We start from the raw sequence: 14,648 nt of genomic DNA on the forward strand, positions 1-14,648 counted from the left end.
CGCGAGATCATCAGGAAGTATAAACGCCGACACAAAACTACGTTGTGCTAGGTACCGTTTTACTCATGTAAAGACACAACATAAAACTGTCACGAAAGATACAAGTGCAAGAAATATTCACAGGAAAAAAGATTTAATATCGGACAGTTTCTAAAAAAAAACCTGAGGTAAATGCGTGGAAAGCAAGTTAATCTGTTTTGTTATGTAAGGGATGATGTACAGTGAACGGGTCATTATTCTGAAATTTCGACAGGATGACGCAGGACAATGGTCTGTTATACATAAATAACAGACCTTAAATGCTGTAATTGACCAATCAGAATTGAGTATTTAACAAAGCCAAGTAATAACTGGCGTTAACGCTACTTGTAGTCAGTAGCTTGTACCGTCGTAGCTGCTACTTTATAAACAGGATATACCTGACTAAAACTAGGTTAAAGTTCATGAGTGCTATAATAACTTAGCTAATAGAGGCGTAGATTCAACATATGGTAAAAGTTAGTACATCCTTGGTGATGAAGCCTGAATATTAAATGAAAAGCCGTGGTCTTTTAGCGACCTCCAGCGGCTTGAACACTACAACAACAACATCCTCTCACAACTGTCTGACATTATATATTGTTATTCATTGTAGTTTGTGTTTTCGGTGAATTTATGTACCGTTACATAAAACACTGATGGTGTTCCAAACCAAATTAGAGTTTCTAATATTTCTTTAGTCGCAGATGCGAACGGTTAACAAAACGTTACGTACCACATTTTAAACTACCATGTGCTTTCAGTTACAGCATGTTTAGCTCGCACATCGTGTTACCTCGTCAGAATGTCACCGACAGTATAAGCTTTCGGTGGAGATAGATGAAGTGGTCTATGATATTTTAAAACAGCGAAAAATGTAAAGGTATGGCAGCGGTGGGATTCGAACCCACGCCCCCGAAGAGACTGGAGCCTTAATCCAGCGCCTTAGACCGCTCGGCCACGCTACCGTGAGGCTCAATGGTCGTCAAATTACTTTACAAACGGAAAAGGTGAGACATGTAAATGTACTATTATATTTAATTTCCCACTGCCACTATTGTTGGTTCTACATAACCTGGAGTAAACAATTTATTGTGGACCACTGATCATGAGAAAAATAGAAAGGAAGGGGCATTATATCAATATAATCTTCTATGCTGCAGACTTTGACGTTCTTGCTTATGGTAGATACAATGCCAAGTAGAGCTTTAACAATTAATTATTAAATTAATCAAATTAAATTAATTTTGGGTAATTTTTTAAGAAAAAGTCAAAATTCTCTCCTTTCAGCCTCTAAAATGCGACCCCCCTCCCCCACAGTTTTTTCACTCCTCTATGTCAGTAAACTGAACATCTCTGAGTTGTGAGTAAAACAAGACATTTAAGGCCTTCATTTTGGGCCTTAAGAAACACTGATTGCCATTTTTTTCTTACATTTTCAAAACACACAACAATTAATTGATTAAGTGTGTATCATTTACTTAAGTCACAAGATGCCCACATGTCATTTTATAATATTTATTGGAAATATAAAATAGGTATACATTTATATCCAGACAGACAAAACACCCCTCAACAGCAGGTAAAAGCAGATATGCAGGCTGGGTGGACTCAGGATTGCTCTGGGCAGACAGGGGGCAGGACTCTGCGAGAGTTGGAGCGCACCCATGGGTGATCAATGACACTCTGTAGTGAGAGGCGATCATTGGGGTTGTGGCGGAGCAGCTTGGAGATCAGATCCCGTGCACCATCTGAGACGACTTTGGGGAACTTCAAATCCACCTGCAAACAGTAAAATAACATGTATTCATCAAATATGAGGAATGACTGGTGCAGCAGAAACAATGACATGTATTTATTAAGCAAGCAAGTTTATCTTAGACTTTGACACCATTGGAATTTCTAATAATGTTCATTCATTCATTCATTGTCTGTAACCGCTTGTCCTTGACAGGTCGCCGGAAGGCTGGAGCCTATTCCAGCTGACATTGGGCGAGAGGCGGGGAACACCCTGGACAAATCGCCAGTTCATTGCAGGGCTGACAGAGACAGACAACCACTCATGCTCCCATTCACACGTATAGGCAATTTAGAGTCACCAATTAACCTAATAACATATTTAGAATAAAATGTAATGAAGATTAAATGCTGGAACTTCTTTGGATTCTCCCAACAGCTTGGTTGGTTGGATTAAATGACTGAGTTAAAGGAGCAAAATGTAGCAAGTGCATGTGTAAAAATTATCACTGCAGACCAAACAACGATTCAGAGCCATTGACAGTATATTGAATAGGGCCTGAACTTTTTTTTGGCTTGTGAAAGGGGGGCATGACAGAAAAAGTTTAGGAGCCACTGGTCTATTTGGATATATTATACGTGCAACACAAACCTTTGTAATTCTTTTGTATGTTTCTGAATGGCTGGCAGTTTCAAAAGGTGGGTTGCCAACCAAGCATTCATAGCAGAGGACCCCGATGCACCACAGGTCCACCTTCTCACTGTGGGTGTGGCCCTCAATCATCTCTGGGGGGAGGTAGTCCAGTGTCCCGCACATTGTACGACGTCTGAATAAATTTAAAACAAAGAGTTGATCAGGGGAAGCAGATAAGAAGCAACACACATTAACACACATTAATGATGTGACAGCAGTACTGAGCCATTTCAGAACACAGTGACATGTTGACATTATGAAACTTTAAGGAGCAAGATGTAACGATTTAGCATCCAAAACTTATTACTGCAAGAGTAAATAGGCAAGTTTGAGCTACAGACTGTATGTTAAATCAGCTGAGTCCCTATTTCATACACAGTCTATGGTTGAAGCAAGATGTTTCCCCAGCCTCCTCCTCCAAAGACTGGAGGAAGCTCAGGCAGGCTGCAGAAACACTGCATGAGCACAATATTCTAAGTTGACAATAACCAGCGATGAGGAGTTGAGTCGTGCAAGTTGATCAGCTGTTTATAATTGTCAATTGTCTGTCAATGTAAATTTAAGCCTGTTATCCGGAAACAAAACACCCACTTCCCCCTGCCAGATTCCTTCAACATACTGCTCAAATGAACAATAAACATATACTATTAAAAGATTATTGATGATTCATTACAACTCAAACAAACAAACTCATTCTGCAAACTTTGACCAGTAATTCTAACTATGAGTGAAAGGGGCAAATTTGAAAAGGACACTGCAGCTGTGGTATTGTTGTCAGAAAAGCCAGTATTTCAACTTAGCATGTTTCCTTAATCTCTGACATTACAGACAATATATTACAGATTTTCCTTTAATGGCTCTGTGGTTCCTCACCTTAGAGAAGGTGCATGGACGGACCAACCAAAATCAGCAATTTTCAGCTCTCCACGAAACCCGAGAAGCAGATTTTCTGGTTTTATGTCCCGATGAATCACTTTCCTCTCATGGCAGTACATCAGAGCATCAGATATCTCCTCCATGTACTAGAAATGTAAAGAGACTGGATCACAATACAATTTTAACACTCAAATAACAAACTATGCAAGATAAAACTGCTGTGGATGTAATCAAATCCAAGCGCAGGGAATAATGAGGATTAGGAATCACTCTCTAACAATCTACATTCACCATCTACAACCATAATAGCACAAATAAAAAGCTCTGTCTTTTTTTAAAGCAGCAACTAGTCTTACTGTGGCACTTCGCTGGTCATCAAATCTTCCACATCTCTGTAGCTCCTTGTACATTTCACCACGTGGGGCATACTCGAGCACCAAAAACACCCTCTTTCGGTCATGGAAGTAATTGTAGAAGCGCAAGATGTTGGGATGCCTGAGGAGAAAACGGATTACATTTACAGCCTTTAGACTACGTTTCCAAAATCAACCAAAAGAAATTCAAAGTCAGTATGTTCATAGCACAAGATCAAAATTCCTATTTGATGAAGCGGAGTACTTAAGAGTAGAATGAATGGATTAACAATTAATCGATTATGACTCATTAATTCAATCACCAACTCTTGATAATGAGTAATCATTTGAGTAATTTAAGAAAGGAAATGGACAGAATTCTGATTTCAGCATCATAACAGAGATAGTTCACCCAAAAATTAAAATTCAGTCATTATCTACTCACTCTCATGCTGATTGAAGATAAGGTTTAGTATTTCTAGTTAACAAAACACTGTTGGAGTTCCACAAGAAACAGAGTTGCAGAATCTCCCAAACAAATGACAAGTTTTCAAATTGGAAAAAAACAAAACAAAACATAAAAAGCAATCCATACTGCTCATCTGGTGTATTCCATGTCTCCTAAGGCCCCGACATGCCAAGCTGACTTGAAAGATGTCATTTACACCATGTGTCTAGCCTAAATCTTCATTGTAGATGAATTGTAGCTTGGAGCCATGTTCAGGTGTGCGTGCACACCGTCTGAGCTGGAATGGGTGTGATGGTGTAAGCGTGCGCAATTGAACAGCATGTTGGGGCTTCAGGAGTCTTGGATTACATGAGACGAACAGTATGAAGGCATTTTGTGTTTTTTTTTTATTGTTGTTGTTGTTTCTGTTGGAAAATTTGTCACCATTCACTTAAATTGTTTTGGTGATTCTGCAATGCTGTTTTCCTTTGAAAATTTCCTGTCAGCCGTGTTGCAGCCAAATCCAGTACAATTGAAGTGAATGGTGATCACTTTTAAAATGTAAAAAAATAACACAAAAACCCCACTTAATGTCTCCATACTGCTTGTGTGGTGTAATCTAAGTGTCCATAAGTCGCAACATTAAAATTTGACCCAAAAAGATGCCATTTACACCATGTTTTTGGTGCCCAAGCGGCGTGGCTGCAGCAAAGAAACTGTGTTCCTCTTCTATGTCGAAGTCCTTGGACATTTTCTTCTTTGCTGAAAGTTCAACTTTGCGCATAACAAGTCACCATTTCTGAGCAGATCTCTCTCTGTTGTCTGAGTCACTTCCAGGTAGCATGTAAACACAGATGTGAAGGTATCGCGAGACCTCGTATATATTGTGTTGCGCCGCTTGGACAAGAGCCTGTGAACCTGCTTCAGGCGTGTGCACGCGGATCAGGTCTGAGAGGCTACAGTTGACATTTTGGCTAAAAACATGGTGTAAATGGTGTCTTCTTGGGTCAAATTTTAATGTTACTAACTGAGAAAATAGTCGCTGGTAAAAATAATCAGTCCTAATGTGGTGTCTACCTGATAAGATGGAGAGGAGATGGTAACAGATAGCCTGTGTGGAAGTTACAGTGAAATATTGTACTAAGGGATACTCCCATGTAGGTTTGAGGAAAAACTAAATATATTGTTGAGACTATGAAAATTCACTCACTTCAGATGTGACTGAATCTCAATCTCCCTCCTCAGCTGATGCTCCACACCCTCCTTTTCTATCTGTGATTTGAACAACACCTTCAGGGCCACGATGGCTTCCAGCCCCTTCACCCTTGCAAGGTAGACATTACCAAATTTGCCCTTCCCCAGTGGTCGACCGATGTCAAAGTCATCGATTGTGACTTTCCTGAGGGACAGTACAAAAATGGTAGAGGTTAGATGTCTGAAAGGATAACAAGAAAACAACGACAACCAATACAAATTACAAGAAGTACAAATTAATATACTTACTTTGGGGCTGACACAACGCACTCTCTCCCAGGGCCTAAAAATGATTATACAATCAGTACAGGCACATTTACTGAAACATCTCACAGCTGTCAATATATGAAAAGGGCAGTGTTACCTGCGATGGCATTTCTGTCCATCTCTGCTTGTGGCTTCACCTGAACACGCTGTGGGCCTGCCATCATGCTGGGAGTTGTGAACTGATATTCAGAAGCAACCACACAGAATTAGGAATGCACGGATATGGTGTTGTCACTAGTTTCCAATATTTTCATACCCCTATCAACAAATACTGGCATCCTGATCACAACTGCTGATAATCAAATGTTGCCTGAAAGAAAATGGGCAAATCTATGTGTCTTTTCATAAATATTACATCTTACCGTTTGTTGGAAACCTCTGGGCTCACGATTTTCCTTATTCTGTAAGGACATAAAGACACATCTCACATTAACTTGCAGTAGCTTCTGTGTATTTCAGCTTTGGGTTGTGTTAAATATTGACAGTTACAAGTGATCTGGTTTGATATTTCAGCACTATATTGCGGAAAACATTTACATATGGGGTATCAGTGGAATACATGGGATGGTTTTAAACACTTTTAACCGTTTTACAACCATGTAGCCTAAAGAGGTAACAAAACCGTTTAGAGTTATTCTTTAAATAAACCACTCTAATGCCACATGGTCATATTTCAGTTATAGATTTGTAGCAGGAAGCGCTTCTTGTGCGCTCATTAAGTTTAGTAAATACGCGATTTAAAAACGAGGTTCATCAGGCTGCTGTTTTGGTAGGCTAACGTTGTCTCATATTGGATGTAATGCAGAGGCTAACGCTACCTACTATTCCACGGTTTAAATAGTTTCAATAACAGCCGCGAGTGAACATAATTTCCTGCGTATGTACAGTAATTCATGCTGTTATTATTTTAACACAGGATAAAGTGGCGTTATGCTAACTGATTTAGCACAGGAGGTTAGCAAACCCAACGTTAACGTTAAACTACCTAACGCTAGCTAGTTAGTTAGAATCTACGCCAACTTAAGCAAAGTAACAGACGCTGAGATGAAGCATTCGTTGAACCCATCGGTTGATCAAATATTAAACATTAAATACCAAAACTTACCTCCATCGTCGTGACAACTTGGAGTACGAATACTTCTTTTTTTAGCGAAGAAAGACCAGTCTTACTATTTTGAACTTCCACGGCCGCCAACGTTTTCAAAAAGCTACCCTTTACGAATCCGATTGGTCGGTTCGCTATATGCAAGGCTCCCATTGGCCATAGTTGTTGCAAGAAAAAGTGTGTGATTGGTGTATACCTAGGCTAGTCCAAGATAGACCCGCCCTCTAGTCCTTGCAAGGATGTGTGTAGCTCCTCCCCAGAGCCGCAAAAGATCTCGCGAGAGTGACTATTTTAACACAACCAAGGATCTTTTTCTAACTCAAATAAGAGTTTTACGTTGCTAAACTTATCGGGATTTTAACCACAGCGTCGTCATATCCTAAGACATAATTCGTTTTTGCAAGGTGTACAATGAAGATAAAAGGGGTAAAAATCTCGCGAGAGTTCTGTAAATCAAGGGTTCCCTTCTAAACACGGCCTTTAAAAAACTCTATCGAACAAAAGTAGAGTATAAATATTCAAGAGACATAATTCAGACGCACAGACAAGACAAAATAAAATATCAGAGCACAGCATACAGTTATAAATCAAACGCTATTACAACCAAATACATTAAAGGAGGTGCACAAATCTATTCTCTTGATAGCCATATTGTTTTTTGAGAAAAAATATTTTTAATGTAACCTTTTGCTTGGTTGATATGAAATTTTCCTAAGAGAATTGATCAGGTTAATAAATATTTAATTTTGTTGTTATTACATTTATTGGAACCAAAGAAAATGTTCTCCAAGCATAGAGTAATCTCAGAGTCAATATTATCAATGATAAATCTGCTGAAGTTCTCACATAGTCTTTTGATATGGTTGCAGTGACAAAACAAATGATGAAGTGTTTTAGTACAGAATGAGAAAGGGACATTAATATCTTTTTTCAACTAGACAAGATAATAATTTGCTGGGTTAGTATCTGAGATTTTAATGGAGACTTTACTTATTCTAATAGTCAATAAAGATTTTTAGGGCAAATTGTAATTATTTTTCCAATCAAGGTCCTCTACTACACTTTAGAGTAGTGTACTATGCTCATGGAACTGCTGTTTTCTTTGTGAGCCTCGCCAAATTAAAAAATTTTTATGCCCCTGATGTTAGTAGTTAGTAGTGATGTTAGATGTTAGTCTTTAAAGGCTTGCAGAACACTAAGCAGGTGCTCAAATCAGCTCCCTCATCATGATTTCCTTTGTCTTTGGTTCCTGTTTATGTTGATCATGTTCTACTGATCTTTTTCATTGCTTCAACATAGAATTTCTGTTTCATGTTTTGGGGACATGTGGTTCAAAAGCTGTAAGCCAAAGCATAAAGTTTGTTGTTTTTGCACCACCATCTGGCCAATCTGTAATAGTGGATGAGATTTATGAGAAGTATGGGAATTGAAGCTGTTTTGCTTTCTGATATCCAAAGTTTTACGGCACATGTAGAAAAATAATCAGATACAATAGGCACCCCTATTGTTACCATTATGAAATATATGCTGGTTATGTTTATGATTAATCAATAAATATTCAATGAAATGACAAAATCCAAAGATACTCTACAATATAAAGTAAAGAAAACCAGAAAATACTCAATTTGGGGAAACTGAAATCAGAAAAATTATGCTTTTCCTTGAAAAATGACTGAAACAATTAATTCATCATCTGCATTCACACCAATTACTTTTCTTTCATTTATCGGTATGATTTATACATGCTTGTTGATCAACCACTGGATTTCATCAGATATCATCAAAATAAAAATATTTATAAATGTTATTTTTAGAGAATGATGCAATTAACTAACAAAATACAAAGACAAATAATACAGAAATGTTTATTTGTTCAAAATAGGTTTATTCATTTTAAAGAAGGTTAAAATTATACTGGTTGGTTTAAATGCAACACAGTTCATATTGATGACACATATCTTTCATGTTTTTCTTCATTCATACAAAAAACCCTGACATTTACAGTTAGCATTTATCATTTTATAATTTCTAAAACTCATATAGGAAAAACAGGAAATAAACAAGCAGTCGGGACTTGATAAATATGCTGTTTTTCTGGAACACCAAACATCTGCTTGTAGCAGCTATATTTTTCGAATGTATATGTTGTTGAAACAGAGTGAATGTACAGGAAACAGGTGCAGTCATTGCCAGTTGTTTGTTTCAGTCCTCTGCCTTATAGCTGATACCTGCTTTTGTCTTTACAGTGTAAGAGTTGTGAGTTTAAAATATTGTGCTAAAAACTTGTGTATTTTTGTCCATATATGCCACATTTTTTTCCCAACGTGAGCAATCAATACACAAATGAGACTGCCCACTGATTTACCTCGAAGACATCGGGTAAAACATATTTTTCCAAGCAGTTTGTAATGTAGTATCTCTAACTTAAATCTGTCTGGGTTTGAAACACAGTGATGTAAATCATTGCTGCTTTATGGCAAGATTATTGTTTTTCATCACTGTCATCAAGTACCTTAATTTGTTAGGTATATTGAAATTGCTGGATTAGCCAACAGACATTCCTGTCTGCTTACTGTATTCATGAAGAGTTTGTCATTTGATTTTCTATAAAAATGTACAATATCACAATGTATAGCTCCATTAAATAAGCTTTTAGTCAAGTCTGAAGGAAGCGGTTTGAAAATTTCCTGTCAAAACCAAAATTGAAGACATATATGCATATCAAACAGTTGTGGCCCTGAACCATGTATAACATTTCACTTATCTAGAAGCCAAAGAGTTTTAGTTGCACAGTAGAGAGCTGGTATTCTTTCTCTGGCTGTTGAGGTTGGTAGATTCAAAAATATTCAAGGGAAAAACAGTCTCAAAAGCCTGGAAAAGAAAGTGAGATGGATTATTTAATTAGAGCTTATTCTGACTTCTCCAGTATTTTAACACAATACAGCAGATGTTTGGTCAATGATTTTTGAATTTTGTTCACATATTCAAACTAGTTTTCTTTATTTTCAGACTTTTTGTAGTATTTTTTTGAAAATGCATATGTGGCTCTCCAGATCTGACTATGAATATGTGATCTCTTATAAGAACCTACGGGCTGGGCTTTGTCATATGCATGACATAACAATAAAAACTTAAAAGGATAGTTACTGACTGTTGATAAGTACCTCATACAACTCCACTTCAAATAATCTTAACTATCCCTTTAAGTAATTCATTCTATCTATAACACTATATAAAATAACATATGCCTGTATGAAAGAGAGTTTGCTCAACATTGGCAAATTGAACACAGCAGTAGTAGAGACCTCATTTACACCTGGTATTAAAATGGAAATGGTGTTTACACCTACTGAATATCCGAACACATTGCAAAGCAAACTACCTCCAGATGTGGTCAATGAATCTGATCACATTCCAATCACCAAGCATTTACACTTTGCATTAGCATATGGTTTCTCTTAGACAATGTATCCAGATACTGATCGCATTTTAATATAAGGTGTAAATGGGTGTTAGTCTGCATTGATCTGAATAGAGCAGTTGGTGAAAACTAGTGTGCAGGATGGCAGCAGGACAGCCAGGGAGCGACGCAAACTTGGAATGGGGTCGTTCATATCTAGCACCTTGTTCTCATCGTTGCTGTCATCGCCACCTTGATCTTCCTCATTGTTCTGCTCTTCTCCGCCACCACCACCACCTTCCCCCTCCACCACTGGCGGACACTGCCGAGGCTGGAAGATCACGTCCAGGAACTCCAGTCGGCGGAGGCCACGGAGCATTCTGCAGCTCCGCACAATCTGCATCTCGCTGAGCGTGCAAGCCCACAGGCACAGACACTTCAGGTCCCTCAGACGGCTGGCACAGAGCAGGCCTGGCCCCACCTCTTTACCTCCCAGACTCAGTTCCTCCAGTCCGAGCCATCCTGCCCCAAGACCGAGGGAGGCCATCTGTAACTGGTACCCTTGCCGCCCAGTGATGCCTATCTCCAGAAACTTGAGCCTGGAAAGCCCTTCCACACCACAGACTCCCTCCTTGGCAGCACAGCTCCTCAGCCCGTTGGCCGTCACACGAAAGGTGTCACGCAGCTCCAGTCGACTGAGCCTCTCCCATGATGTCAGACTCTGCAGGTGCTGGTCCGTGAAAGAGGGCACATTGTTAAGGACCAGCCTCTCAATACCAATTCCAGACGGAGAGCCAGGCCCTTTTCCCTTCTGATCCCTTTTTTGCTGTTGAGCACCATCACTGGATGTGGCTTCTGTGGGTGAAGTAGGAGTCTGGTTGAAAAACTCACGAGGCAGCTCACAGCCATGCAGCTCCAGCACCTGCAAAGATGGGGGTAAGAGCTGGCAGCTGGGCAGGCCTCTCAGGTCTGCGTGCAGAAGGTAGAGCTTACTGAGGCGAGGGCACTTTGTGGACAAAGCTTTGAGCCAAGACTCAGAGAGGAAGGTGCCTCCTCGGGCGGATAACAGCAAACCACGTAACCGTAAGCACCGTAGTCCACACCCCAGGTACTGACGCAGTAGCAGCCAAAGAATGCGGGACGTCACCTAAGACACAATTGATAGCCCATGACATGTGTGTGTTCAGGGTGGAGGAGGGGGAGAGAAAAGAGAAATGGTTTCTGTTAATAATTGTAGACACACACAACCCATATGTAACAGCATCTACTTCAACACATTTCATACACAAATGCTTTCAATGTGCTTCTCATAAACAATGGACAGAAAATACAGCATACAACATAAAATGCTACTTGAAATGTTAGTAACCATTTTAAAGTAAGAGTTCACCCCCAAATCAAAAATAGATTTCCGTTTTCCTCTGGCCTGTAGTGCTATTTATCCATTTAGGTAGTTCTGGTATGAGTTGCAGAGTTTTAGAGACATTGGCTGTAGCGGTGTCTGCCTTCTCTCAAATATAATTGATGGAATTAGATTAATTAGATGGAACTCGGCTTGTGCTGCTTCTCCCTGTTTAGCCTGGTCTGTGGGAACAGTTAGCAGACAAGTACCAAATGACCCGAGAGCCCACATTTATATGGTAAAAGACAGTGAAAATGTGTTTTATGTATTAGTATTATGACATGTTCAACGACAGTGCAGAGTCTTGAGCACTGGAGTAATGTGGTCAGTATTCTTCATTTTCAAAAGGACTCTTCAGCAGGTGATTGAAATGGTAATAAGCTGGGATGCCATCCCTCTTGTTAGCAAAATGACTAAAATGCACCATCTTGCCATCTCCCTTTCCACCCCTTGTAGCTGAAAGAGTGCAGGAGAATAAGGTTGTTTAGTTGAATATGTCTAGTCTGCCAGACTCATTTTGGAAGCTAGAGCCTATGGCCCCAACCATGGCTCTGAAATGTCAGTAGCCTTTGTGATGTGTATTGATAAATCCATGGTGCTGTCTGTGGTACTGAAGTAGAAGACATTTTTATTTGTGACTTCTTCTTTGTGTCTGCTAAACAAACTGAGTCTGCCCCCCCCCCCCCCCCCCATTAAAACTTAACAAATTGTTTACTGGGACTCATCTTGACTCAACTTGCACGTGCTATGATCATTTACAATTAAATAGGTCCCTAGAACTTGAAATACAGTGTACAGATGATAAATCCAGGATCAATTCAATTTTGATGCACTTAAGTTAAGTTAAAATAATAAATAATGGATAACTGACCATTTTAATAAGAGCTTTCTGAATGAGTAAAGTTGTTTTTTAAAGGCCTGAGAAGAGACCTGCTAGAAACGAAGGCATGGGCAAGTTTTTCTAAGTTCTGCCTGGACAAGCATCATCTGATTCTTCTGTTTTCAAGATGGTAACATGCAGAAGTTGTCCTTGATTCAATGTGACTGACAAATCTCAACCCCGAGTTCTTCATTACATCAAGATTACTGACTTGGTTTTCAAAGAAAGTTGAGTGTTGAGCACTGACTTTCAGCCCTTCTCCTCTCAGGGCAAAGAAAGTGGTAAAGTTATTGCTATTGAAACAAGTGTTACTGGCTCATAAGATCTGCATGTATTAGTAATTGTTTGTGTTGTGTGGCTATTTGATCAGATTATATAGATTATTTTTACTGTGGATGAAATAAAAACTATTCTGTATGAGAAGACATACTGAAAGAAAAAAGGTAAACCACATTACCAGCGACACTCTTACCCCTTTCCATGCAGTCAAATCGACAAGTCTCCACAGTCTTTGGTCTTTAACAAGGCGTTTCCATCTCTTACATACTCTATAAAACACCATGAAATACAACAAATAACTTAATCATGTGACATGAGTCACAACAAAGGCAGAGCTGGCACTGACTTTTGTTTCATAAGACGAATTCACTGATGAAATACTGTCAGCAAAGTTACATTTCCTCTTACCTCCCGGCTCTGACGAGCTCCCGTACACTCAAATACGACAACACGTCAATTAAAATGTTTTCGGGGAAGTAGTCCAGATTACAGGCTTTAAATTCATCCATTTTGTAAACAAAACTCTTTAAACCTTGGACACGGACTGATATCCCGACGCACACAGATTGCGCTCACATCAGCAATCCCCCGGAAACAGCTGCCTGAGGACTGTAGGACCGAGTGGCAGTTTGCAGATTAAATCAAATATATTTATTTATCCTCAACATAGCCTATCTGGGTTAAAACGGTCCTTACTTTCTGTAAACACCTGGCGAATTTATGACAGTTATTATGCGGCAGAGCCTATCTTGAAACATCCTGATGAAATGATATTGCCACCTAACGTTCGTTAGGTGAACAGTGCAGTGCGCCTGCGCGGTTTACCGGACAAGATGGCGACCAGCAATGGTGGAGGAATGGAAGTGGATGGGGCAGGCGAGTATTTCTCACTTACCTCACAATTTCTGCCTGATTTCAGTATGAAGTTGTTAGCAAATTCTCACATATGTTGTACATTAGTGTAATGAGTGGCCGTTAGTGATGAATCTGTGGTGTTAAAGGTGGCCGGTAGCGTGCTTGCTGACATAAGCGGGTTAACGTTCACGGCTCTGCTGTAATGCTGTCATCAGATTCATCACTTTGGATGTTTTAGTCAGTCTCACCCTCCAGTCTGCTACTGGGGTTTGCATCAGGAATGCAAACATAAGTCTATAAGCACAGGCAGGTTTGTGGAAAACCTCACTGACTAGCTGTAACAACAACCCAATCTCAGATCAGGGCTAGACATGGACGTCCGCTGGCCATGAACCGATATATCGACCGATCGCTGTAGTTTATTACTCAAAATATAAATTGATATTTTTATGTGAGATTGGGCTAATGATTGTTTTAGTGATACCCTTTCTCCTGTTTTCCTAACTCTATGCACTTTCTTTTAACAACTGTGAAATATGTCAACAGTTAAGTGAAGACCTTGATTCATTATTAGTTTAAGTACTTCAGTAGTATTGTAAGTAATAATAATATACGTTATGAGACATTAGCTTTGAACACATCACTTACTGCCCTACTTGTCTTATTATCAAATATTTGTATAATAAGTTGAGCCCAAGAGAGACTGGATTTTTAGGCTAAAGACAATTGACTGTACAAAAAACTAAGAAGACATACTTTATTTATCTCGAGGAAATTATATGTTTTACAATATGTTGTCTATAATATATGGGCCAGTTTTTGTACTTTAACATACCTGTATAATATAAGCAAGTCTTTTTAATACTGTTGATGTAATACATCTGTAATAAACTAATAGTGGCCTGCTGGTTTATTGGTCTGACTCTGTTGTTGTCATTATATTGGACTGGCTTCAAACGTACATCTTTGAAACTCTACTTGTATTGGCAAATATATGTGTTGTAGTTTGCAGTAGGGGTTGATGATATGCTTTTTTTCAGTGCTGATATAGATACAGATTATTAGTAATCAAGAAAAAAC

The 14,648-nt window shown here is 39.1% G+C and overlaps 2 protein-coding genes and 1 non-coding gene across 3 annotated transcripts; all 3 read right to left on the reverse strand.

The window, feature by feature from the left end:
* Positions 1-904: 904 nt before the first annotated feature.
* trnal-aag (transfer RNA leucine (anticodon AAG)) lies at positions 905-986 on the reverse strand. Its single transcript has one exon. It is a non-coding gene; the product is annotated as a tRNA-Leu (tRNA).
* A 536-nt stretch (positions 987-1,522) lies between these two features.
* On the reverse strand, positions 1,523-6,868 carry aurkb (aurora kinase B). The gene is made up of 9 exons (XM_084718455.1): positions 6,753-6,868; positions 6,010-6,048; positions 5,745-5,826; positions 5,630-5,663; positions 5,337-5,525; positions 3,682-3,820; positions 3,323-3,471; positions 2,408-2,582; positions 1,523-1,800 (listed from the first exon to the last, which is right to left on the reverse strand). Exons 1-9 carry the CDS (start codon positions 6,756-6,758, stop codon positions 1,630-1,632), a joined length of 984 nt encoding a protein of 327 aa, XP_084574581.1. The 5' UTR covers positions 6,759-6,868; the 3' UTR covers positions 1,523-1,629.
* Positions 6,869-9,122: 2,254 nt separating this feature from the next.
* LOC146327150 (F-box/LRR-repeat protein 12) lies at positions 9,123-14,024 on the reverse strand. Its single transcript, XM_084719622.1, has 3 exons — positions 13,122-14,024; positions 12,907-12,982; positions 9,123-11,299 (listed from the first exon to the last, which is right to left on the reverse strand). Exons 1-3 carry the CDS (start codon positions 13,220-13,222, stop codon positions 10,265-10,267), a joined length of 1,212 nt encoding a protein of 403 aa, XP_084575748.1. The 5' UTR covers positions 13,223-14,024; the 3' UTR covers positions 9,123-10,264.
* Positions 14,025-14,648: the final 624 nt, after the last annotated feature.

The sequence above is a fragment of the Lutjanus erythropterus genome, chromosome 5 (assembly GCF_056507025.1).
Source record: "Lutjanus erythropterus isolate fLutEry1 chromosome 5, fLutEry1.hap2, whole genome shotgun sequence".
NCBI classification, from domain to species: Eukaryota; Metazoa; Chordata; class Actinopteri; order Lutjaniformes; family Lutjanidae; genus Lutjanus; species Lutjanus erythropterus.

Excerpts from the sequence above, each read along its gene's own strand:
- aurkb (XM_084718455.1), bottom strand. Across the intron at positions 3,472-3,681 it reads ATGACCAGCGAAGTGCCACA|TACATGGAGGAGATATCTGA; the intron begins GTAAGACTAGTT and ends TTACATTTCTAG. Across the intron at positions 2,583-3,322 it reads GTCCATGCACCTTCTCTAAG|ACGTCGTACAATGTGCGGGA; the intron begins GTGAGGAACCAC and ends AAATTTATTCAG.
- LOC146327150 (XM_084719622.1), bottom strand. The coding sequence starts at position 13,222 with ATGGATGAATTTAAAGCCTGTAATCTGGACTACTTCCCCGAAAACATT. Across the intron at positions 12,983-13,121 it reads GAGCTCGTCAGAGCCGGGAG|AGTATGTAAGAGATGGAAAC; the intron begins GTAAGAGGAAAT and ends GGTGTTTTATAG. Across the intron at positions 11,300-12,906 it reads ATTTGACTGCATGGAAAGGG|GTGACGTCCCGCATTCTTTG; the intron begins GTAAGAGTGTCG and ends ATTGTGTCTTAG.